Source organism: Pezoporus flaviventris, unplaced genomic scaffold (assembly GCF_033815535.1).
Source record: "Pezoporus flaviventris isolate CSIRO_AGI_PZ_B2104156 unplaced genomic scaffold, CSIRO_AGI_Pfla_v1 ptg000732l, whole genome shotgun sequence".
Taxonomy (NCBI): domain Eukaryota; kingdom Metazoa; phylum Chordata; class Aves; order Psittaciformes; family Psittacidae; genus Pezoporus; species Pezoporus flaviventris.
This window is the reverse complement of record NW_026893277.1, coordinates 14812-36887: the sequence shown is the minus strand read 5'-3', so window position 1 is coordinate 36887 and position 22076 is coordinate 14812. Positions and strand designations below refer to the sequence as shown.

Sequence of the window (22076 nt, the reverse complement as noted above, 5' to 3'; positions counted from 1 at the left end):
GGCGCCGGGCCCGGCACCTGCCACAGGGATAACCCCCCCCCGGTGACCCCCATGAATGGGGGGGCACCCATTATAGGGGGTGGGGGCAACCACATGGGGACCCCAATATAGGGTGATGGGGGGGTCACCCAGCTATGGGGGTGTCAGGAAAGGGGGACCCAGATATGGGGGGTTGCACCCACATATGGGGTGCTGGGGAGATGCATATAGGGGAGGGCATCCAGATTGCATCCAGATTGCACCCAGCTATGGGGGGGGGAGATGCATATAGGGGAGGGCATCCAGATATGGGGGTGCTGGGGGGTACAGAACCCCCCCTATGGGGCACTGGGGGGACGGGCAGAACCTGGTTATGGGGCACTGCGTGTGCAGGACCCCCCTATGGGGCACTGAGGGAGGGGGCAGAACCTGCTTATGGAGCACTGGGGGGGGTTAGGACCCCCCTATGGGGCACTGGGGAGGGGGGCAGAACCTGGTTATGGGGCACTGGGGTGTGCAGGACACCCCTATGGGGTGGGGGGCAGAACCTGCTTATGGGGCACTGGGGGGTGCAGGATCCCCCGATGGGGCACTGGGAGGGTGAGGCAGAACCTGGTTATGGGGCACTAGGGGGGGTTTAGGACCCCCCTATGGGGCGCTGTGGGTTGGGGGCACTGGGGGGGTCACAGATCCGCTGGCTCAGGGCAATTCAAGAGCCCCCCCCCCCAGGTATTTTTAGGCCCGATCCGGTTACAGTCAGATCCAATGTCGGGGGCGGGGCAGGTGGGGTGTGGGTCCGGTGGGGGGGCCTGGGATGGGCGACAAGCAAGGGGCCCCCATGGGTGGAGGAAGCACCCATAGAGACCCCCCTGAAGCCTCCCAGCACCCATTGGAGCTAGCCTAAAGTGGGACGGGAGCACCCCAAATGTGTGGGGCAGGGGTGACCTTGGCATTTGGGGGGGGGTCCCGGCAGTGACTTGGGGGGGTGCAGCCATGGGGGGGGTCCTGGTTTATTAGGGGTTGTACAAAAATGGGTGGGGAGGGTCCCAGATCCCACCTTGAGCACAGGGAGAGATCTGGACGCCCCCTCCGCAGTGCCTTGGGGGGCTCCAGGTCCCCCCCATAGCACGTCAAGGGGGGGTCCAGGCCCCTCCTGGGTGCTGGGGGTGCAGGGGAGGGTCAGAGCTGCTGCACCCCCTGCTCGAGGCGCTGCAGAACCTCCCGGGACTGGAGCTGCTCCACGGTGAGCAGGGACAGACCCAGCTGGTCCTCCTGGGGGGGCACAGACACGTGTGTGACACGTGTGTGACACGTATATGACATGTATGTGACATGTACGTGACATGTGGGATGTATGTGACATGATTGTGACACGTGTGATGTATGTGACATGTGCGAGTGACACGTGTTTGTCATGTGCAGTACATTAGCGGTACCATAGGGGTGCCGGGGGGATACCATGTGGGTACCATGGGGGGTCCTGGGCTGTACCATGTTGCCCGGGGGGGTGGTACGGTACCTGCAGGAGGAGCTGGGCCAAGGTACCATAGCGGTACCATGGGGGTGCTGGGCTGTACCATAGCGGTACCATGGGGGTGCCGGGCTGTACCATAGCGGTACCATGGGGGTGCTGGGCTGTACCATAGCGGTACCATGGGGGTGCCGGGCTGTACCATAGCGGTACCATGGGTGTGCCGGGCTGTACCATACCGGTACCATGGGGGTGCCGGGCTGTACCATAGCGGTACCATGGGTGTGCCGGGCTGTACCATAGAGGTACCATGGGTGTGCCGGGCTGTACCATAGCGGTACCATGGGGGTGCCGGGCTGTACCATAGCGGTACCATGGGTGTGCCGGGCTGTACCATAGCGGTACCATAGGGGTGCCAGACTGTACCATAGCGGTACCAGGCTGTACCATGCTCCCAGGGAGTACCTGGCGGAAGGGCTGGGCCATGGCACGCAGGAACCCCTTTGCCACCTGCACGGCCTCGTCCACCGTGAGGTTGAGGCTGGAATCCGGGATCCGCTCCTGGATCCAGCGCGGGAGCTTCCCGCGGCGGTCGGGGCGTGCATAGCGCTGCAGGGGGGGCACAGCACAGCTGAGCCACAGAGACCCATAGGGACCCATAGAGACCCATAGCAACCCATAGAGACCCATAGCAACCCACAGAAACGCACAGAGACCCACAGCGACCCACAGTGCCCCCACAGTGCTCCACAGTGACCCATAGAGACCCATAGTGACACATAGCGACCCATAGTGAGCCACAGTGACGCACAGTGACCCATAGCAACCCATAGTGACCCACAGCAACCCACAGTGATCCACAGTAACCCACAGTGACTCATAGCGCCCCACAGTGACCCACAGCAACCCATAGCACCCACCCAGCCCCACCTTGTCGGCGAACACCATGATGCCGTAGTCGCTCTTGCCCCGCAGCGCCCGCCCCACACATTGGGCTGCGTGGCGCATGGCGTCAAAGGCCAGGAACTCGTTCTCCCGCAGCTGGAACCGATCCCGCAGGAACTCCAGGCGTGCCTGGCGGGGGGCAGGGCACTTGTGGGACTGCCCCATAGTGGGACCCACAGCACCCCTCCCCCTCTGCCCACACTCACTTTGAGGATGCGGCTCTGGGTGTACACGTAGGGCACCCCGAACATGATCACGGCGCGGCCGTAGTGATGCACTTGGGGGGTAGGAGATGCACGGGGCGTGGTGGTGGGGCTTCAGCACCCCCCACCCCATGGTGCCCCACATCTGCCCCACATCTGCCCCACATCTCCCCCCATTTCCCCACATCTGCCCCCATCCCCTCTCACCAAAGTCGACCCCTTCGGACACCTTCCCTCGCGCCACTGAGAGCAGAACAGCCCCACGGCCGCACTCACAGGCCTGCGGAGCCGTGGGTCAATGAGAGGCAATGGGGGTCAATGGGAGGCAATGAGGGGCAATGGGGACATTGGGGCAATGGGAGCAATGGGGAGCAATGAGATCAATATGGGTTAAAGGGGGGCAATGGGGGTCAATGGGGAGCAATGGGGGCAATTGGGTCAATGGGGATGAAGGGGGTCAATGGGGGCAATGGGATCAGTGGGGGGCAATGGGGTTAATGGGGTCAATGGGGCAATGGGGGGTCAATGGGGTAAATGGGGAGTTAATGGGGTCAATGGGGAGCAATGGGGTCAAGGGGAACCCCCTGCTCCCCCCCGCACCTCCTGGTACTTCTCCAGGGCCATGCTGGTCTCGGCCCCATCCTGGGTCTCGATGAAGATGAGTTTGTTCCGTTGGATGTTCTCCAGGATGCCCTGAGTGGGGCGGGGGGACAATGGGGACATCATGGGGTCAGTGAGGTCAATGGGGACACAATGAGGACACCATGGGGGCGCAATGGGAGCACAATGGGGACCCAATGGAGGTCAGTGGTGACCCAGTGGGGGTCAACATGGACCGAAAGGGGTTCAATGGGGCCCAATGGGGTCCTTGGGGTCCCTCTCACCTGCTCGTACCAGGCAGCCACGGTGCTCTCCAGGTACTGGTAACTGGTGAAGAAGGCCACGATGCCGTCAGGGACCACAGCCGAGAGCTCCAGGAGGAGGTTGCCCAGGTTCCGGATCACCGCTGGGGGCGATGTGGGGCAGGGGGAGCTGTGGGGCAGCCCCAGCCCCAGAACCTGACCCCGTTCCTCACAGCCCCATAGCTCGGAGCACAGCAGCCCCAGAACTGTGCCCATGGGCTCCCCAGCCCCAGAACCTTGTCCCCAGACCCCTATCCCCAGCCCCATAACCATGCCCCCAGCCCCAGAACCATGTCCGTGGGCTCCCCAGCCCCAGAACCATGCCCCCAGCCCCAGAACCTTGGCCCCATCCCCCATAACCATGCCCATGGGCTCCCCAGCCCCACAACCATGCCACCCCGCCCCACAGCTGGCCCATACCGATATCTTCCCGTGTCTCAAACTTGGAGGTGATGGCAACCTGGTCATTGCCGCGCCCCACGATCTATGGGGGAGGACACACACACACACACACACTGCTGACACTGGGACAATGGGATCCCCCCCTCCACCCCAGCCCCACAAGAGCCCCCCCCCCCCCCCGCCCATCTCACCATGGGGCAGAGGCAAGTCCGGGCCAGCGTCATGCTGAATGTCGCCATGGTAACGGGGCGGAAATCCAGGATTTTGGGATACATGTCCAGTGGGGAGAGAGTCTGGGGGCGGGATGGGGTTATGGGGCTGGGCTATAGGGCAGTGCTGTGGGGCAGTGCTATGGAGCTGGGCTCACCCCTGAGGTGATGATGACGGACTGGAAGCGCTCAAAGATGGGTTTGATGGCGATGGAGGCGTCGAGACAGCTGGGGGGGGGCAGGAGAACAATGAACCCCCATACACAATACCCCATACCCCATATCCCATACCCCATATCCTATATCCCATACCTCACACCCCATATCCCATACCCACATCCCATATCCCATACCCCACACCCCATATCCCATACCCACACCCCCTATCCCATACCCCACATCCCATACCCCATACCCCACATCCCATATCCCACGTGTCCCAGGTCCCACCTGAAGTGCAGGACGGGGTTGCTGATGGTTGGGGTTCGGTCATCAAAGGGCTCGATGATGATGGTGAAGCCTGGGGGTGGGTCACAGCACCCATGGGTGCTCTGCAGCATATCCCAAATCCAATATCCATATCCATACCACATATCCCATAATACCCCATATATCCCCTAATATTGCGTATCCCATACCCCATATTATCCCATAAGACTCTACATATCCCATAATATCCCATAATACCCCATACTATCCCATAAATCCCACAACACCCCATATATCCCATACTATCCCATAATAGGCGCTATCCCAGGCGCCCACCTTTGGAGTAGGTGCTCACGAGGGAGCCGAAGTTGGCCACGAGCGAGATGGGGCTGAACTCGGACACATCCAGGACCTCCAGGGTGCGGAGCAGGGAGCGGAGCCGCTCCGAGCAGAACCTGCCACGGACACGGGGATACGGGGTATGGGACAGGGATATGGGACATGGAGACAGGGATATGGGATATGGGATAGGGGACATGGATACAGGGATATGGGATAGGGATATGGGATATGGATACAGGGATATGGGATAGGGATATGGGACATGGAGACAGGGATATGGGATAGGGATATGGGATATGGATACAGGGATATGGGATAGGGATATGGGACATGGATACAGGGATATGGGATAGGGATATGGGATATGGGATAGGGATATGGGATATGGGACAGGGATACAGGGATAGGGGATAGGGATATAGGACATGGATACAGGGATATGGGACATGGATACAGGGATATGGGACAGGGATATGGGATATGGGATAGGGATATGAGATATGGATACAGGGATATGGGATAGGGATATGGGATATGGATACAGGGATATGGGATAGGGATATGGGACATGGATACAGGGATATGGGATAGGGATACGGGACATGGATACAGGGATATGGGATAGGGATATGGGACACGGAGACAGGGATATGGGATATGGGACATGGATACAGGGATATGGGATAGGGATATGGGACATGGATACAGGGATATGAGATATGGGATAGGGATATGGGACATGGAGACAGGGATATGGGATAGGGATATGGGACAGGGATACAGGGATATGGGATAGGGATATGGGACATGGGATAGGGATATGGGATAGGGATATGGGATATGGGACATGGATACAGGATAGGGACATGCGTACATGGATATGGGATAGGGACATAGATACAGAATATGGGACATGGATACAGGACATGGACACAGGGATAAGGGACATGGATACGGGACAGGAACATGGATACAGGATAGGGACACATCGACACAGGGCATGGATATGGGACAGGGGATAGGGACACATGGCTACGGGACATGGATAGAGGACATGCATATAGGATATGGACATGGGATATGGACACATGGATATGGGACAAGGCTATGGGACAGGGACACATGGCTACGGGACATGGATATAGAACATGAATATAGGATATGGACACATGGATATGGGACATGGATACGGAATATGAACACAGAAATATGGGACAGGATATGAAATATGGACACATGGATATGGGACAGGGGACATGAGATATGGACATGGGATATAGGAACACATAGGATTTGGACATGACATATGGAATACATGGGACACATGGGAACACATAGGATACAGATGGGATACATAGTATACAGCAGGATACAAATGGGATACATGGCAAACATGGGGATACATGGGACACATGGGGAGACATGGGACACATGGGGACACATGAGACACGTGGGGACACACAAGACACATGGGATACATGGGACACATGGGGACACATGGGACACATGGGGACACACAGGATACATGGGATACACATGGGATACCCATGGGACACACATGGGACAAACACAGGGCACAAACGTGGCACATGCACGTGGCACACGCACGTGGCACACGCACGGCACACACGTGGCACACACGTGACACACACGTGACACACACATGGCACACACGTGACACACACGACACACATGTGACACACACGTGACACACACGTGACACATGTGGCACACACGTGGCACACACGTGACACACACACGGCACACACGTGGCATCCACGTGACACACACACGACACACATGTGACACCCACACACGACACACACGTGACACCCACACGGCACACACATGACACACACGTGGCACACACGTGACCCCCCTACGTGACACCCCCGTGGCAGCCAGGGGCTCGGCGCTCACCGGAGGGGCCGTGCCTCGATGCAGGCGAGCTGGCGCAGCTCCCGCAGGAATTCCGGGGCGCTCTCCTGGCGCAGGGCCCCCCCCCCCCGCAGCCGCGTCCGCAGGAAGGCCACGAAGCGGCGCAGGAAGCCCAGGAAGTGGCGGGCGGAGCGGATGGAGCCCGGGAGAGCCTCTGCCGGGGGCACCGGGAATGGGGCCGGGGGCACCGGGAATACCAGAAATGGGGGGGGGAATGGGATGAGGGGCACGGATCAGGGAGCACCAGGATGGAGCCCGGAAAAAACACTGGAATATATGGGAATACTGGGATCGGGGGTGATGGGCGCGCCTCTGGAATAAATCGGAGTACTAGGTGCCTGTGGGGTGCTATGGGTCACTATGGGTGTTTCGGGGAGTGTTTATGGGGACCTATGGGTGTTACGTACTGATATGGGTGCTATGGGGGTGTCTATGGGGTGCTATGGGTCACTATGGGTGGGTGTCTATGGGTGCTATAGGTCACTGTGGGTGCTATGGGGGATGTCTATGGGTACTATAGGGTGCTATGGGGCTGTGGTACCTGTGGGCATGTCCTCGGGCAGAAGAGGTCCCCCCTGGCTGAGCTCGGGGTCCCGCAGCCCCTGCACGAGGCGCCTGTATTCCTGTGCCAGACGGGCTTCATCTACCTGCTGCAGCCTGGGGGGCACCCATAGGCGTGAGGGGGGCACCCATGGGTGGGGGTGGCACCCATAGGGGTGAGGGGAGCACCCATGGGGGGGGCACCCATAGGGGTGAGGGGGGCACCCATGGGTGGGGGTGGCACCCATAGGCATGAGGGGGGCACCCATGGGTGGGGGTAGCACCCATAGGAGTGAGGGGAGCACCCATGGGGGGGGCACCCATAGCGGTGAGGGGGGCACCCATGGGTGGGGGGGGGCACCCATGGCAGAGGGGGTGCACCCATGTGGGGGAGAGGGCACCCATAGGGGTGAGGGGGGCACCCATAAGGGTGAGGGGGGCACCCATGGGTGGGGGGAGTGGGCACCCATGGGTGGGGGGAGTGGGCAACCAGATGGGCTGGGGAGGGGAAATGGGGTGACCCAAAGGGGATGAAGATGGGGGGACCCAAGTGTGGGGGCACCCACTTATGGCTGGGTGGGAGCCCCCCATGGAGCCGGGCGCACCCATGGGTGCCGGGGTGGGGGGGGTCAATGAGGGTGCCCCCACCTCTGCACCCCGTCCTGCAGTGCCGCCAGGTTGCTCTGGCACCGGTCGAGTGTGCGGCGCGTGATGGTGACCCCCATGGCGTCGATGCAGACGTTGTCTATGGGGGGGGGGAGACGAGACACTGTCACCCATGGGTGGGGCGAGGGAGACCTGGGGGCACCCAAGGGACCCCCCCTCACCGATGTTGTGGGCCTCATCGAACACCACCACTGCCCTGCGGGCCAGCTCCTTGGAGACGGCATCGGCCACCTTGGGGTCCAGCAGGTAGTGGTAGCTGTAAACCACTGCGTTGGCGTGCAGGATCTGTGGGGCAGACCATGGGGACACCTGGGAGGCACCCAGCGCGTCCCCCCAGTCCTGACACCCCCCATAGCTCCCATAGTGCCCCAAAGCGCCCCATAGCACCCCACAGCGCCCCACAGTACCCCACATACCGAGTAGCGGGCGAGGAAATAGGGGCACCAGCCACGGCGGCGGCCCAGGGCGCGCAGCTCGTCCAGGTTGTAGATGCCGTGGGGCAAGGGCACGGAGCGCCCGTGGGTGTCCCAGTCCTGGAGGGGGTACCGAGGGGTGGTTGGGGGGCACCCATGGGTGCTGGGGATGGACCCCTGGGTGCTGCTCCCCCCACCTCATAGAAGCTGCAGAGGGGCCGGGAGCCATCGCTCTGGGCCCGCACGTGCGGTGCCGTCAGGGCCATGCAGCGGCTGTCGACGTCCTTCCCATAGCGCAGCGCCGAGACCTGCAGAGCCCCACGGATCCCACTGGAAACCCATTGGATCCCGATGGATCCCAACAGGTTCCAGTGGATCCCAACGGGAACCCATTGGGTCACGATGGATCCCAGCAGGTTCCAGTGGATCCCAACAGGAACCCATTGGGTCACGATGGATCCCAGCAGATCCCATTAGATCCTGATGGAAAACCATTGGATCTGGACGGACCCCCAGCAGATCCCATTGGGTCACGATGGATCACAGTGAATCCCAAATGGATCCCTGCAGATCCAGCTGCATTCCCAATGGAAACCCGATGGATCCCGTGGGATCCCGGCACTCACCTCCGGGTGGATGCACAGGTTCTTCCTGGAGCTCAGCGCTAGCCCCAGGAACGGCAGCTTCTCCCCCAGCTCCTTCTCGTAGCAATCCAGCAGCTTCCGCAGCTCCTCCACCACCTGGCCCGGAGCCATCCCATGGGATCCCCGCGGCATTCCCGATGGTATCTGCCCCCCCCCACACCCCCAATCCCACCTTCTCGATCTCCGGCACCGTGCGGGAGCAGTAAATCAGTTTGGTGATGTCCGATGGCCGCGCCTGCGGGAGGAGATTGGGGGCTGGGACCCACTGGGGTCCATTGGGAGTCACTGGGGTCTATTGGGAATGGCTGGGATTCATTGGGAACCACTGCAATCCATTGGAATCACTGGGATCCGTTAGGATCCATTGGGAATCACTGAGGTCCACTGGGAATGGTTGGGATTCATTGGGAACCACTGCAACCCACTGGGATCATTGGGATCCGTTGGGATCCATTTAGAATCACTGGGATCCACTGGGAATCACTGGGGCCCACTGGGAATTGCTAGGATTCATTGGGAACCACTGCAATCCATTGGAATCACTGGGATCCATTGGGAATCACTGGGGTCCACTGGGAATTGCTAGGATTCATTGGGAACCACCGCAATCCATTGGAATCACTGGGATCCATTGGGAATTGCTGGGACCCACTGGGATCACGGGTACTCATTGGGAATCGCTGGGATCAATTGGAATCACTGGGACCCACCGGGATCCATGGGGAACCGTTGGGATCCGTTGCTCACCCGTTGGTAGGCGACGATGAGGGCTAGCAGCGACACCGTCTTCCCGGTCCCCGACGGCATCTCCAGCACCCCGTGACCCTGCCGGATCGCACCGGATGGCACCGGATCGCACGGATCCCACCGGATCCCCCCCCCCCCCCCCCCCCATCCCCCCCACCTTGGCGTCCAGCGTCCGCTTGAGCTCCAGCATGTAGGAGAACTGCTCGGGGTAGATGTAGTCATAGGGGAAGGGCACCAGGAGCCCGTCCACGTTGAGCCTGCGGAGCCGCCGGTACCGGGGGAGGCCCCGGATCCATTGGGATCCATTGGGATCTACCGGGATCCATCGGGATCCGCCCCCCCACCCCGGCTCCGCTCCGCCCCCCCCAACCCCGGCCCCGCCACTCACTTCATGGCTCCCGCCGCTCCGCCGGCACCGAGGCCCCGCCCATCGCGGTCCCCACCTCGGTCCGCACCGCCGCCCATTGGATAGCTCGCTCCACCCTCCTTCTCTGATTCGCTGCGCTCTCTGTCCATCAAGCGCCCAAGGCCGGGTGTGAGTCTCAAGCAATCGAGCGCCGAACGGACGAGCGCAGCTCCGCCCCCCCCTCCGCGCCCCCCCCCCCCCCCCCCCGTGACCCCCGCACGCAGGGAGCGGCTCGGACGCGTCTCAAAGAGCTTTTATTGGGGGGGATCCATTATGGGGGGGATCCATTGGGGGGCTCCTGAGTGGGTCCAGCGGCGCCCGATCACACCTGGGGGGGAACAGGGAGGTGAGAGCAGGAATGGGGGTGCGGGGGGGGGAATGGGGGTGCAGGGGGAGGAATGGGATTGCGGGGGGGATGGGGCCGTGGAGGGGTCGCTGCGCTCACCCGCGTGGCCGAGGGCCGGGGCAGGATCCGCTGCTCCCTGCCCGGGGGGCTCAGCGCAGGGGCTCCCCCCGGCCGTGGGGTGCGCTGGCTGCAAAGGGCACTGTGAGCACCCATAGACCCCCCCGAGAACCCTGGAGACCCCATAGAGACCCACAGACCCAACAGACAACCCATAGCCACCCCACAGCCACCCATAGACAAACACCCATAGACACGCCATAAACACCCCATAGCACCCATAGGTACCCCACAGACACCCCATAGAGACCCCTAGAGACCCCCTAGAGACGCACAGACCCAAGAGACATCCCATAGCACCCATAGCCACCCCATAAACACCCCACAGCACCTATAGGTACCCCACAGACACCCCATAGAGACCCCTAGAGACCCCATAGAGACCCACAGACCCAATAGACATCCCATAGCCACCCCACAGGCACCCACAGACACGCCATAAACACCCCATAGCACCCATAGGTCCCCCACAGACACCCCATAGAGACCCACAGACCCAACAGACATCCCATAGCCACCCAGAGACAAACACCCCATAGCACCCACAGGTCCCCCACAGACACCCCCCAGAGACCCCTAGACCCCCATAGGCAGCCACTGACCCCCCCACAGACCCTCTCCGTAGATACCCACCAAGAGCCCCCATAAACCCCTACCCCCTCACCTCACCTCTACCCCCCATAAACCCCTACAGTCGCGTCCCCCCCCTCACCTCTCTCCCCTGCTCCTCCTCCTCCCGCACGCCGCCAGCCCCAGCGCCGCCCCCAGCGCGGCCGCGGGCAGCGCGCACCCGAGCGCGAGCGCGAGCGCGAGCACGAGGGGGGGTGGGGGTGGGGGCGGGGGCGGCACCCGCGGCCCGCGCGCCCCCGGCACCGGCTCCTCGCAGAGCGCGCCCATGTAGCCGTGCGCGCAGGCGCAGACGTGCCCGGAGATGTGCGTGTAGCACGTGGCGCCGTGGCGGCACGGCCCCGAGGCGCAGGCGTCGGCGCGCTCCTGGCAGCGGCGGCCGCCGTAGCCCAGCGTGCATGCGCAGTGGAAGGCGTTGGCGCCGTCCTGGCACGTGCCGCCGTTGGCGCACGGGTTCGGGCTGCACTCGTCCACGTTGCGCTCGCAGCGGCGGCCGCGGAACCCCGGGCGGCAGCGGCACAGGGGGGCGCCGGAGGGAGCGGGGCGGCACTGCCCGCCTGGCGGGTGGGGGGGGAGGGAAGGGAAACGGGGCGTGAACGGGGGAAGAAGAAGAACGGGGGAGAAGGGGGACGGGGACGGGAACGGGGACGGGGACGGGAACGGAGGAGAACGGGAACGGAGCGGCATTGCCCGCCTGGCGGGTGGGGGGAAGGGGACGTGAACGGGGGAACGGGAGAGGGAACGGGAACGGAGCGGCACTGCCCGCCTGGCGGGTGGGGGGAAGGGGACGTGAACGGGGGAACGGGAGAGGGAACGGGAACGGAGCGGCACTGCCCGCCTGGCGGGTGGGGGGGGGAGGGAAGGGAAACGGGGCGTGAACGGGGGAAGAAGAAGAACGGGGGAGAAGGGGGACGGGGACGGGAACGGGGGAAGAACAAGAACGGAGGAGAACGGGAACGGAGCGGCATTGCCCGCCTGGCGGGTGGGGGGAAGGGGACGTGAACGGGGGAACGGGAGAGGGAACGGGAACGGAGCGGCACTGCCCGCCTGGGGGCGGGGGGTGGGAAGGGAACGGGAAAGGAGAACAGGGACGGGAACGGAGCGGTATTGCCAGCCTGGGGGGGAACCTGAATGGGGGGGGACAGCGGAGGGTGAATGGGGTCAAAGAGGGGTGAGCCCGGGGGGGGGGGGTGGGGGGTGTTGAATGGGCAGAACTGGGGTGACCGGGGAGGATCAGGAGTGAACGGGGCAGAAAAGGGGGGAATGGGGGTGAACGGGGCTGGGGGAGGGGGCAGAACAGGGCCAAATGGCACTAAAGTGGCAGCAAATAGAGCCAAAGAGATGCCAGATGGTGCTGGACTGAACACAAGGGCACCCATGTACATACATTTAAGACACATGAGCATACATGTACACCCATGTAACACATGTTTCACATGTACACCCATGTATCACACGTACATCCATGTACTCACCATGCATGCACGGCTGCAGGGTGCAGCCGCCAGACACGCATGTACACCCATGTAACGACCATGTATCACATGTATGTGTATGTACCATGCATGCAGGGTTGCAGGGCGCAGCCATCACACACATAACATGCCTGTACCAACCATATATCACATGTACACCCATGTAACACACACATATCACATGTACATGCATGTACTCACTGTGCATGCCGGGCTTCAGGGCGCAGCTGTCACATAACACACATGTACCACCCATGTATGTGTACATACCATGCAGACACGGCTGCAGGGCGCAGCCGTCACAGAACACACATGTACCACCCATGTACCACCCATGTATGTGTACACACCATGCAGACACGGCTGCAGGGCGCAGCCGTCACATAACACACATGTACCACCCATGTACCACCCATGTATGTGTACACACCATGCAGACACGGCTGCAGGGCGCAGCCGTCACATAACACACATGTACCACCCATGTACCACCCATGTATGTGTACATACCATGCAGACACGGCTGCAGGGCGCAGCCGTCACATAACACACATGTACCACCCATGTACCACCCATGTATGTGTACATACCATGCAGACACGGCTGCAGGGCGCAGCCGTCACATAACACACATGTACCACCCATGTACCACCCATGTATGTGTACATACCATGCAGACACGGCTGCAGGGCGCAGCCGTCACATAACACACATGTACCACCCATGTACCACCCATGTATGTGTACATACCATGCAGACACGGCTGCAGGGCGCAGCCGTCACATAACACACATGTACCACCCATGTACCACCCATGTATGTGTACATACCATGCAGACACGGCTGCAGGGCGCAGCCGTCACATAACACACATGTACCACCCATGTACCACCCATGTATGTGTACATACCATGCAGACACGGCTGCAGGGCGCAGCCGTCACATAACACACATGTACCACCCATGTACCACCCATGTATGTGTACATACCATGCAGACACGGCTGCAGGGCGCAGCCGTCACATAACACACATGTACCACCCATGTACCACCCATGTATGTGTACATACCATGCAGACACGGCTGCAGGGCGCAGCCGTCACATAACACACATGTACCACCCATGTACCACCCATGTATGTGTACATACCATGCAGACACGGCTGCAGGGCGCAGCCGTCGCTGCGCCGCTCGCAGTTGGCGCCGCGGAAGCCGGGGGGGCAGCGGCAGGAGAAGCCGCGGCCGCGGGGGGCGCAGGCGCCGCCGTTGAAGCAGGGCCCGAGGGCGCACGGGGATGGCTCCAGGGGGACCGGGGCCGGCGAGGGCGATCCCGGAGCCGCCGGAGCCGTTCCCGGTGATCCCAGTGCTCCTGGATCCATCACTGGGGCTCCTGGTGCCACTCCCGGTGCTCCCGGTACTCCTGGATCCATCCCAATGGCTTCCGGTGCTCCTGGTGCCATTCCCAGTAATGCTGGAGCCATTCCCAATGCTCCCGGTGCTCCTGGATCCATCAGTGGTGCTCCTGGATCCATCACTGGGGCTCCCAGTGCCATTCCCGGTGCTCCCGGAGCCATTCCCGGTGCTTCTGGAGCCATTCCCAGTGTTCCCGGTGCACCTGGATCCATCACTGCTGCTCCCAGTGCCACTCCCTGTGCTGTTCCCAATGTTGCTGGTGCTCCTGGATCCATCACTGCTGCTCCCGGTACCAGTCCCGGTGCTCCCGGTGTCATTCCCAATGTCCCCAGTGCTCCCAGTACCATCACTGGTGACAGCGCTGGTGCCTGCAGGGCCACCGTTGGTGCTCCCGGTGCCATTCCCGGTGCTCCTGGTGCCTCTCCCGGTGCTCCCAGTATCTCTTCCAGTGCTGCCGATGCCGGTGCCACTGGGGCCACTGGGGCCATCTCCAGCGCTTCCAGTGCCACCGTTGGTGCTCCCGGTGTCATTCCCGGTGTCCCTGGTGCCATTCCCGATGCTCCCGGTGCCATTCCCGGTGCTCCCGGTGCCATTCCCTGTGCGCGGGCCGGGCTGGGGCCATCGCAGCGGGGCCCTGCGGAGTTGCTGGCGTGACCCTGCAGGGGGAATGTGGGGCACGGGGGAGGCGTTGCATCAGTGGGGTCCCTGTGGTGTCAATGGGGTCCCTGTGGGGTCAATGGGGCCAAGGGGGTCAATGGGGTCCCGGGGAGGGTCAATGGGGGTTGGGGGGGGTCAATGGAGGCTTGGGGGGGTCAATGGGGCCCGGGGGGTTCAATGAGGTCCCAGTGATGTCAATGGGAGCTTGGGGGGGTGTCAGTGGGGGCCGAGGGGGTCAATGGGGTCCCAGTGGTGTCAATGGGTCCGAGGGGGGTCAATGGGGGGGTCCCTGTTGCCGGGGGTCCCCCACTCACCATGCAGAGCCCCCCCTTGCTGCAGGCGCTGCCTTTGGGGGGTGCGCAGGGATCCCGACACCCACCTGGGGGATAGAGGGGGGGGTCAAGGCCTCTCCCAGACCCAGGGGACCCCAATGGGGGGGGGTCCCCAGTGGAGGGGTGCCGGGGGGGGGGGGGAGGACTCACGGCGGGGGGGGCTCCAGCAGCGGCGGGGAGAGGGGCCTCGGCAGGCGGGGGGGAGGGCGGGGCGGCAGCGGCGGGCGCAGGGGGGGGGGCGGCAGCGCAGGCGGGTCCCGAAGCGGAGCCCCCCCCCCACCCCCCCCCGCCAGGGCCCCCCAGGGGAGAGGTGCTGCCGGGTCACGGCGCGGCCAAGGAGGCGGCCCCGGGGGGCTGGAGGGGGCAGAGCACGGTGACCCCCCCATAGCACCCATAGGTACCCCCCTAGCACCCATAGATACCCCATAGACATCCATAGACACCCCATAGATACCCCCATAGCACCCCTAGATACCCCATAGACACCCCTAGACCCTCCCATAGATACCCCCATAGCCCCCCTAGATACCCCATAGACACCCCTAGACCCTCCCATAGACACCCCATAGACACCCCGTAGACACCCATAGCACACATAGATACCCCTGTAGCACCCATAGACACCCCCAAACCCCCTCAGGTCCCCCATGTAGCTCCCCCCCATTTGACCCCCCCTCACCCCCGGAGCCTTCAGCCTCCTCCAGCCGCCAGGACTCGATGATGAGGGACACAGTGCCCTGGGGGGGGGGCAATGGGGGGGTCACAATGGGGGGGGGGGTCACAATTGGGGGTTACAATGGGGGTCTCAGTGGGGGTCACAATGGGGGGGTCACAATGGGGGGTCACAGTGGGGTTCACAATGGGGGGATCACAATGGGGATCTCAATGGGGTCACAATGGGGAACTCAATGGGGGTCACAATGGGGGGTTCTCACCGGCCAGGGGTAGGCGAGGGGCAGGCGCAGGGTCCGGGGGGCTCCGGGGCGCGGGGGTGGCCCGGGGGGGCTGTGGGTGACCCCCAGGGAGCAGCCGCCCCCCCCGGGGGGGCGCAGGCAGAGGCGGAAAACGAGGGGGCCCCCCGCCCCCCCCCGCGCCGACAGCACCCGCAGCTCCAGCACCCCCCAGGGGCGGACCTGAGGGAGAACCCCCCGGAGACCCCCCCTCAGCACCCAGAGATCACCCCAGAGACACCCCTCAGCACCCATTGACCCCCCCCATAGCACCCACACACGCCCCCCCATAGAACCCCCCCAGCACCCAGAGACTCCCCAGGACCCCCCCCATAGCACCCAGAGACCCCCCCCCATAGCTCCCAAATACCCCCAGAGACCCCCCCTCAGCACCGAGACCCCCAGAGACCCCCCCTCATAGCACTCAGATACCCCCCACCCCCCCCCAGCAGCCAGGGCCCCCCCCCATAGCCCTCCCTTGTGTCCCGTCCCCCCCCCCGCTCACCGCTGGGAGGAAGAGGAGGGTGAGGAAGGCGCACACGAGCCCCGCAGCCATGGCCGGCACCGGGGGTCTGAGCCCACCCCATCCCCCCAACACCCCCTTTCTAGCGCCAAGTCCCGCTGCCCCCGCCCATAAGCTCCGCCCCAGGCCCATTGGCCCCCCACAAAGTCATGACCAGGCACAGCGGGTTCCACATCTCCTTTATTCACCCCCACCGGGGGCCAAACCCCCCCAAAACCGCACACCCCCCCCCCCCCCCAACGCCTCATCCCCTCCCATCCCCAGGTCCATGCCCGGTTCTCCATCCCCATTCAGATGCCATCAATGATGGTAGGGGGGTGGGAGCAGTGAGGCAGTGCCCCCTCCCCCCGGCGGGTGCTGCTCCTCTCTGACGTCACGCTGACATCACTCTGACGCCATCACTGCTGCTTGGAGCGCCCCCAGAGGCGCCCGGCCCAGGAGCCCAGGAACAGCCCCGGGGGGGGCTTCTTGCCCTGGGCCAGCTCCTCCCGGCGCTGCTGCTCCTCCTGGGGGGGGCACAGGGCCCCAGTGGGCAACGGGCTCCGGTACCTCCCCCTCCCGCACCTCTCCTTTGGGGACCCCCCCTCCTGCACCCCTGCTTTGGGGGTCCCCCCCTAACATCCCTGCTTTGGGGTTTCCCCCCCACCCCAACATCCCCCTCCCACCTCCTCCAGCTGTGTCCGACGCCGTTTGAAGGCTGCCAAGGGATCCTCCTCCAGCGCGTAGTGCTCCAGCACCGGGCGCACGTCCGGCACGCCGCTGAGCGCAATGGCTGCGGGGACACCGTGGGGACACCATGGACACAGCACAGGCACCACAGGGACACCACGGGGACACCACGGGGGACTCACTCTTGAGGAAGGCAGCCAGGTCGTAGAGCTGCCGGTCCTCGGAGCTGCCGTCCCAGCGCGGCAGGGCCAGGCCGTTGTGGGGCTGGAGGCAGAAGGCCTCGCGCCGGCAATCCACCACCACCACCCGCGCCGGGTCCCGGTTCAGGCACGAGATGTCCTGCAATGGGGGGGGGCACGGACCCAGCAATGGGTGCTCAGGGCAGGTTTGGGGGTGGCCGCCCCCCCGTCAGGTCCCTGCCGTGCCCCCACCTTCACGTGCTGCCCGTCCATGTAGCGCGTGGCATCACGGAACAGGCGGTAGGAGACGAAGCCATGCGGGTCCACGCTGTCGATGAGCGGGAATGCGGTCTGAAACGGGGGGGGGGGGGTGGGGGTGAGAGCCTGCAGGGGGTGGGGGGCACTCATCGGGGCCCATTCACCCCCATTGGGACCCATTCACTCCAGTGGGGTCCATTCACCCCCATGGGGCCCATTCACTCCCACTGGGGCCCATTCACCGCTGTTGGGACCCATTCACTCAATTGGGGTCCATTTACCCCCGCTGGGACCCATTCACTCCACTGGGGCCCATTCAACCCCATCATGGTCCATTCATTCCATTAGGGCTCATTCACCCCCGTTGGGACCCATTCACCCCCGTTGGGACCCATTCACCCCCATCGGGACCCATTCACCCCCATCAGGGCCCATCCACCCCATTGGCCTCATTCACCCCATGGCACCCATCCACCCCATAGGCCCCATTCACCCCATGGCGCCCATCCACCCCATAGGCCCCATTCACCCCATGGCCCCCATTCACCCCACGGTGCCCACCATGCCGGTCTCGGAGGTGAACACCACAATCTCATAGAGCGGCGCCAGCTGCTGCAGGAAGCTCTCGATGCCCGGGCGCTTCTTGAAGCGCCACCCGGTGACGAGCTGGGGTTTGGGGGGGGTACAAAGGGGGTGTCAATGGGGGGGGCACTGGGTGCCACGGGGGGCGGCGCGGGGGGCACTCACCGACCATTCGGGGTGCAGCAGCACATCTGTGAGCTCGATGACCAGCGTGTAGGGGGGCTGGTAATAGGGCTCCTGCAGGGGGTCCGGCAGCAGCTTGGGGCTGGTGGGCTCGATGATCATCTGGGGGGGGGCAAAGAGGCTCCAATGGGGGCAAATAGGGCACAATGGAGACAAACAGGGTGCAATGGGGACAAACAGGTTCCAGCGGGGGCAAGCAGGGTGCAGTGGGGCAAAGAGGCTCCAATAGGGGTAAACAGGGTCCAATGGGGGCAAACAGGGTGCAATGGGGGCAAAGAGGCTCCAACAGGGGTAAACAGGGTGCAATGGAGGCAAACAGGTTCCAATGGGGGCAAACAGGCTCCAATGGGGGCAAACAGGCTGCAGCCACCAACCTGCCTGTAGTCCTTGAAGTACTTGTAGGTCCTACGGAGCTGCTGGATGCCCACGGGGTCTATGGGGACAGGCCGGAGATGGGGGGGGGCCCATGTCCCCACCACCCCCCCACAGAGCAGAGCACCCCCAAACCCCCCTGGTTCGGGGTCAAACCAGAGCCTTAAAGCAACATCAAAGCCTTTGGTTGTGACACCAAGGAGAGAAATGGCCCTGGGGGTGCCCCCCCCCAACTCACCTCCATCAAACTCATCTGGGATCTGTGGGGAGAGGAGGGAACAGGGGGTAAGAGGGGGGCACTTGGGGGGTGCTGGTGCCACCGGGGGGGGGGCTCATCCCGGGGTGGGAAGGGAGGCAGGAGGTGACAGGGACACTTAACAAGTAGTTGCCACAGTTTCCTTCCGCCCCATTGATGTCCCCATAGCCCCATTGACATCCCCATGGCCCCATTGATGTCCCCATTGATGTCCCCATGGCCTCACTGATGGCCCCATCCCCCCCTTTGATGTCCAACCCTGCAGCCAATTGTCACCTCTCCCATTGCCACACAACGGCCCTTTGGGGGACAACACCCCACCCCCCCCCCCCCCCAGGGGCCGATGATGAAGGACAAGGGGGGGGGCACAAGGCTACACCCCCCCCCCCCCATGTCCCCAGTGGGGGCCTCACCTTTGCTCCGTGCTCATCCACTGCATTGCTGCCTGGGGGGAAGACATGGGGGGGTCAGGGGGTGCTGGGGGCAATGGGGGGGGACACTAGGAGGACATAGGGGGGATACATTGGGGGCAATGGGGGGTACATTGGGATGCAATGGGGGGTACATGGGGATGCAATAGGGGTTACATTGGGATGCAATGGGGGGTACATTGGGGACAATGGGGGTTACATTGGGGCACATTGGGGCACTGGCGTTACACTGGTGTGCACTGGGGGCAATGGGGGTTACATTGGGGCACATTGGGGTGCATTGGGGGTTACACTCGGGGCAATGGGGTTTACATTGGGGTCAATGGGGGCAATGGGGGTTACACTGGGGCACATTGGGGTGCATTGGGGGCAATGGGGGTTACATTGGGGTGCACTGGGGGTTACATTGGGGGCAATGGGGGTTACATTTGGGTCGATGGGGGCAATGGGGGTTACATGGGGCACATTGGGGTGCACTGGGGGTTACATTGGGAGCAATGGGGGTTACATTTGGGTCGATGGGGGCAATGGGGGTTACATGGGGCACATTGGGGTGCACTGGGGGTTACACTGGGAGCAATGGGGGTTACATTTGGGTCGATGGGGGCAATGGGGGTTACATGGGGCACATTGGGGTGCATTGGGGGTTACATTGGGGGCAATGGGGGTTACATTTGAGTCGATGTGGGTTACACTGGGGCACATTGGGGTGCACTGGGGGTTACATTGGGGGCAATGGGGGTTCCATTTGGGTCGATGGGGGCAATGGGGGTTACACTGGGGCACACTGGGGTCAATGGGGGCGCGCCGCTGGGGGGCGCTGTCGGTACCCACCGAAAATGCAGACGATGGCGACGCCGCCGCCGGCCCCGAGCAGCCCCGCCAGGCGCAGGGCCAAGCGCCGCGCCCCGCCCCGCGCCCAGCGCCGCTGCTCCTCCGCGTCCCCCGCGGCTCCGGCGCCCCCTGCTGCCTGGGAGGGGAACCGGCACAGGGCTATAGGGGACGGTACGGGCTATGGGATAGCTACAGGCTATAGGATACAGGCTATAGGGCAGAGACTATAGGGTACAGGCTATAGGGGACGGTACAGGCTATAGAGTACAGGCTGTAGGGCACAGGCTATAGGGGACGGTACAGACTATAGAGTACAGGCCATAGGGTACAGACTATAGGGTACAGGCTATAGGGGACGGTACAGACTATAGGAGATGGTACAGGCTATAGAGTACAGGCCATAGGGTACAGGCTATAGGGTACAGACTATAGGGTACAGGCTGTAGGGGATGGTACAGGCTATAGGGTGCAGACCATAGGGTACAGACTATAGGGTACAGGCTGTAGGGCACAGGCTATAGGGGACGGTACAGGCTATAGAGTACAGGCCATAGGGTACAGACTATAGGGTACAGGCTATAGGGGACGGTACAGGCTATAAGGTACAGGCCATAAGGTACAGACTGTAGCGTACAGGCTGTAGGGCACAGGCTATAGGGGACGGTACAGGCTATAGGGTGCAGAACATAGGGTACAGGCTATAGGGGACGGTACAGACTATAGGGTACAGGCTATAGGGGACGGTACCGACTATAGGGCACAGGCTATAGGGGACGGTACAGGCTATAGGGCACAGGCTATAGGGGACGGTACAAGCTATAGGGTACAGGGTACGGGGTATAGGGTACAGGGTACCGGATATAGAGTATAGGGTACGGGATATGGGACACGGGCCGTGGGACGCGCACGGGGATGGGGACAGGCCCGGCTAAGGGCGGACCCCGGGACCCCCGCACGGCCCCGGTGAGCTCCAGGCCCCGCCGGTGCCCCCGCGCCCCCCCCGCACCTGGTCCCGCCGCAGCCGCTCCCGCAGCACGGCCCCGGTTCCGGCGCTGCCGCTGCAGGCCCGGGCCCAGGCCCGGGCCCAGCCCCGGCCCCGCCGGGCCCCGCAGGCCGCAACCGCCCGCCCCAGCAGCGCCGCCGCCGCCGCCGCCATCGCACCGCACCGCGCAGGCGCGGAAACTTCAGCCAATCGCCTCCCCGCGCTGCCACGCAGTAGGCGGGGGGCAAGGCGAGGGAAGACCAATGGTGGCGAAGAGGAGGCGGGATTAAGAGCCGGGAAAGCCAATGAGAAGCGGCGGGAGGGAGGAGGGAGCGGAACGCGTGTGTTGGGTCCTAGCTCCCGCCGTCCCGCGCCTATGGGGCAGCGGATGGGGGGGACCCGGTTTAACGCCCACCCCATAGGGCCCTGCCCCCCAACCCACCGCACAATGGGGCCGGTTTAACCCCTCATTCCCCTTCCCCGTGGGGTACAGAGGCCTTGTTCACCCCTGGGGGGGGGTCCCAATTTCATCCCCAACCCCCGCCCTATGGGGCCCGCCCCATAGAGGAGAGCATGGAAAATGGGGTGCCGCAGCCACAGGCGTTTATTTGACATCTAAACCTTGCTACAACCGGCAGGGATGGGAAGAGGGGG

At 63.1% G+C, this 22076-nt stretch overlaps 3 protein-coding genes across 12 annotated transcripts; all 3 read right to left on the bottom strand.

Annotated features, from left to right (window-relative positions):
• Window positions 1-1148: 1148 nt before the first annotated feature.
• On the bottom strand, window positions 1149-10307 carry ERCC2 (ERCC excision repair 2, TFIIH core complex helicase subunit). 10 transcript variants are annotated; one of them, XM_061444215.1, is made up of 23 exons: window positions 10219-10306; window positions 9988-10087; window positions 9831-9908; window positions 9256-9318; window positions 9066-9179; window positions 8637-8747; window positions 8443-8559; window positions 8188-8257; window positions 8009-8105; window positions 7362-7477; window positions 6803-6974; window positions 4877-4995; window positions 4562-4631; window positions 4270-4339; window positions 4094-4195; window positions 3921-3984; window positions 3483-3604; window positions 3199-3291; window positions 2806-2878; window positions 2602-2672; window positions 2381-2524; window positions 1916-2059; window positions 1149-1251 (listed from the first exon to the last, which is right to left on the bottom strand). In XM_061444215.1, the coding sequence occupies exons 1-23, from the start codon at window positions 10293-10295 to the stop codon at window positions 1159-1161; spliced, it is 2280 nt and encodes a 759-aa protein (XP_061300199.1). In that variant the 5' UTR covers window positions 10296-10306; the 3' UTR covers window positions 1149-1158. The 10 variants fall into 10 exon arrangements, 6 of the variants coding, with proteins under 6 accessions (XP_061300199.1, XP_061300198.1, XP_061300200.1 ...); XM_061444214.1 differs by having other exon boundaries at window positions 8188-8311; window positions 10219-10304; XM_061444216.1 differs by lacking the exon at window positions 8637-8747 and having other exon boundaries at window positions 8188-8311.
• A 251-nt stretch (window positions 10308-10558) lies between these two features.
• Window positions 10559-16725, bottom strand: DLL3 (delta like canonical Notch ligand 3). The gene is made up of 10 exons (XM_061444227.1): window positions 16659-16725; window positions 16139-16336; window positions 15883-15940; window positions 15354-15557; window positions 14508-14870; window positions 13952-14251; window positions 12302-12373; window positions 11412-11883; window positions 10682-10769; window positions 10559-10564 (listed from the first exon to the last, which is right to left on the bottom strand). The coding sequence occupies exons 1-10, from the start codon at window positions 16707-16709 to the stop codon at window positions 10559-10561; spliced, it is 1812 nt and encodes a 603-aa protein (XP_061300211.1). The 5' UTR covers window positions 16710-16725.
• A 301-nt stretch (window positions 16726-17026) lies between these two features.
• TIMM50 (translocase of inner mitochondrial membrane 50) lies at window positions 17027-21596 on the bottom strand. The gene is made up of 11 exons (XM_061444225.1): window positions 21447-21596; window positions 20441-20576; window positions 19589-19620; window positions 19158-19179; window positions 18922-18980; window positions 18530-18649; window positions 18344-18448; window positions 17777-17875; window positions 17528-17684; window positions 17342-17448; window positions 17027-17182 (listed from the first exon to the last, which is right to left on the bottom strand). The coding sequence occupies exons 1-11, from the start codon at window positions 21594-21596 to the stop codon at window positions 17075-17077; spliced, it is 1095 nt and encodes a 364-aa protein (XP_061300209.1). The 3' UTR covers window positions 17027-17074.
• Between the last annotated feature and the right edge of the window lie 480 nt (window positions 21597-22076).

What these genes read in the sequence shown, in the direction of transcription:
- DLL3 (XM_061444227.1), bottom strand. Translation starts at nt 16,709, where the DNA reads ATGGCTGCGGGGCTCGTGTGCGCCTTCCTCACCCTCCTCTTCCTCCCA. An exon ending in CCCTCGCCTACCCCTGGCCG is followed by an intron (nt 15,941 to 16,138) that starts GTGAGAACCCCC and finishes CCCCCCCCCCAG; the next exon opens with GGCACTGTGTCCCTCATCAT. An exon ending in GGAGGCTGAAGGCTCCGGGG is followed by an intron (nt 15,558 to 15,882) that starts GTGAGGGGGGGT and finishes TGCCCCCTCCAG; the next exon opens with CCCCCCGGGGCCGCCTCCTT.
- ERCC2 (XM_061444214.1), bottom strand. Translation starts at nt 10,295, where the DNA reads ATGGGCGGCGGTGCGGACCGAGGTGGGGACCGCGATGGGCGGGGCCTC. An exon ending in GGACTTGCCTCTGCCCCATG is followed by an intron (nt 3,985 to 4,093) that starts GTGAGATGGGCG and finishes CCTCCCCCATAG; the next exon opens with ATCGTGGGGCGCGGCAATGA. An exon ending in GTCCGAAGGGGTCGACTTTG is followed by an intron (nt 2,673 to 2,805) that starts GTGAGAGGGGAT and finishes CTACCCCCCAAG; the next exon opens with TGCATCACTACGGCCGCGCC.
- TIMM50 (XM_061444225.1), bottom strand. Translation starts at nt 21,596, where the DNA reads ATGGCGGCGGCGGCGGCGGCGCTGCTGGGGCGGGCGGTTGCGGCCTGC. An exon ending in TGCTGCACCCCGAATGGTCG is followed by an intron (nt 18,449 to 18,529) that starts GTGAGTGCCCCC and finishes CCCAAACCCCAG; the next exon opens with CTCGTCACCGGGTGGCGCTT. An exon ending in TGGACGGGCAGCACGTGAAG is followed by an intron (nt 17,685 to 17,776) that starts GTGGGGGCACGG and finishes CCCCCATTGCAG; the next exon opens with GACATCTCGTGCCTGAACCG.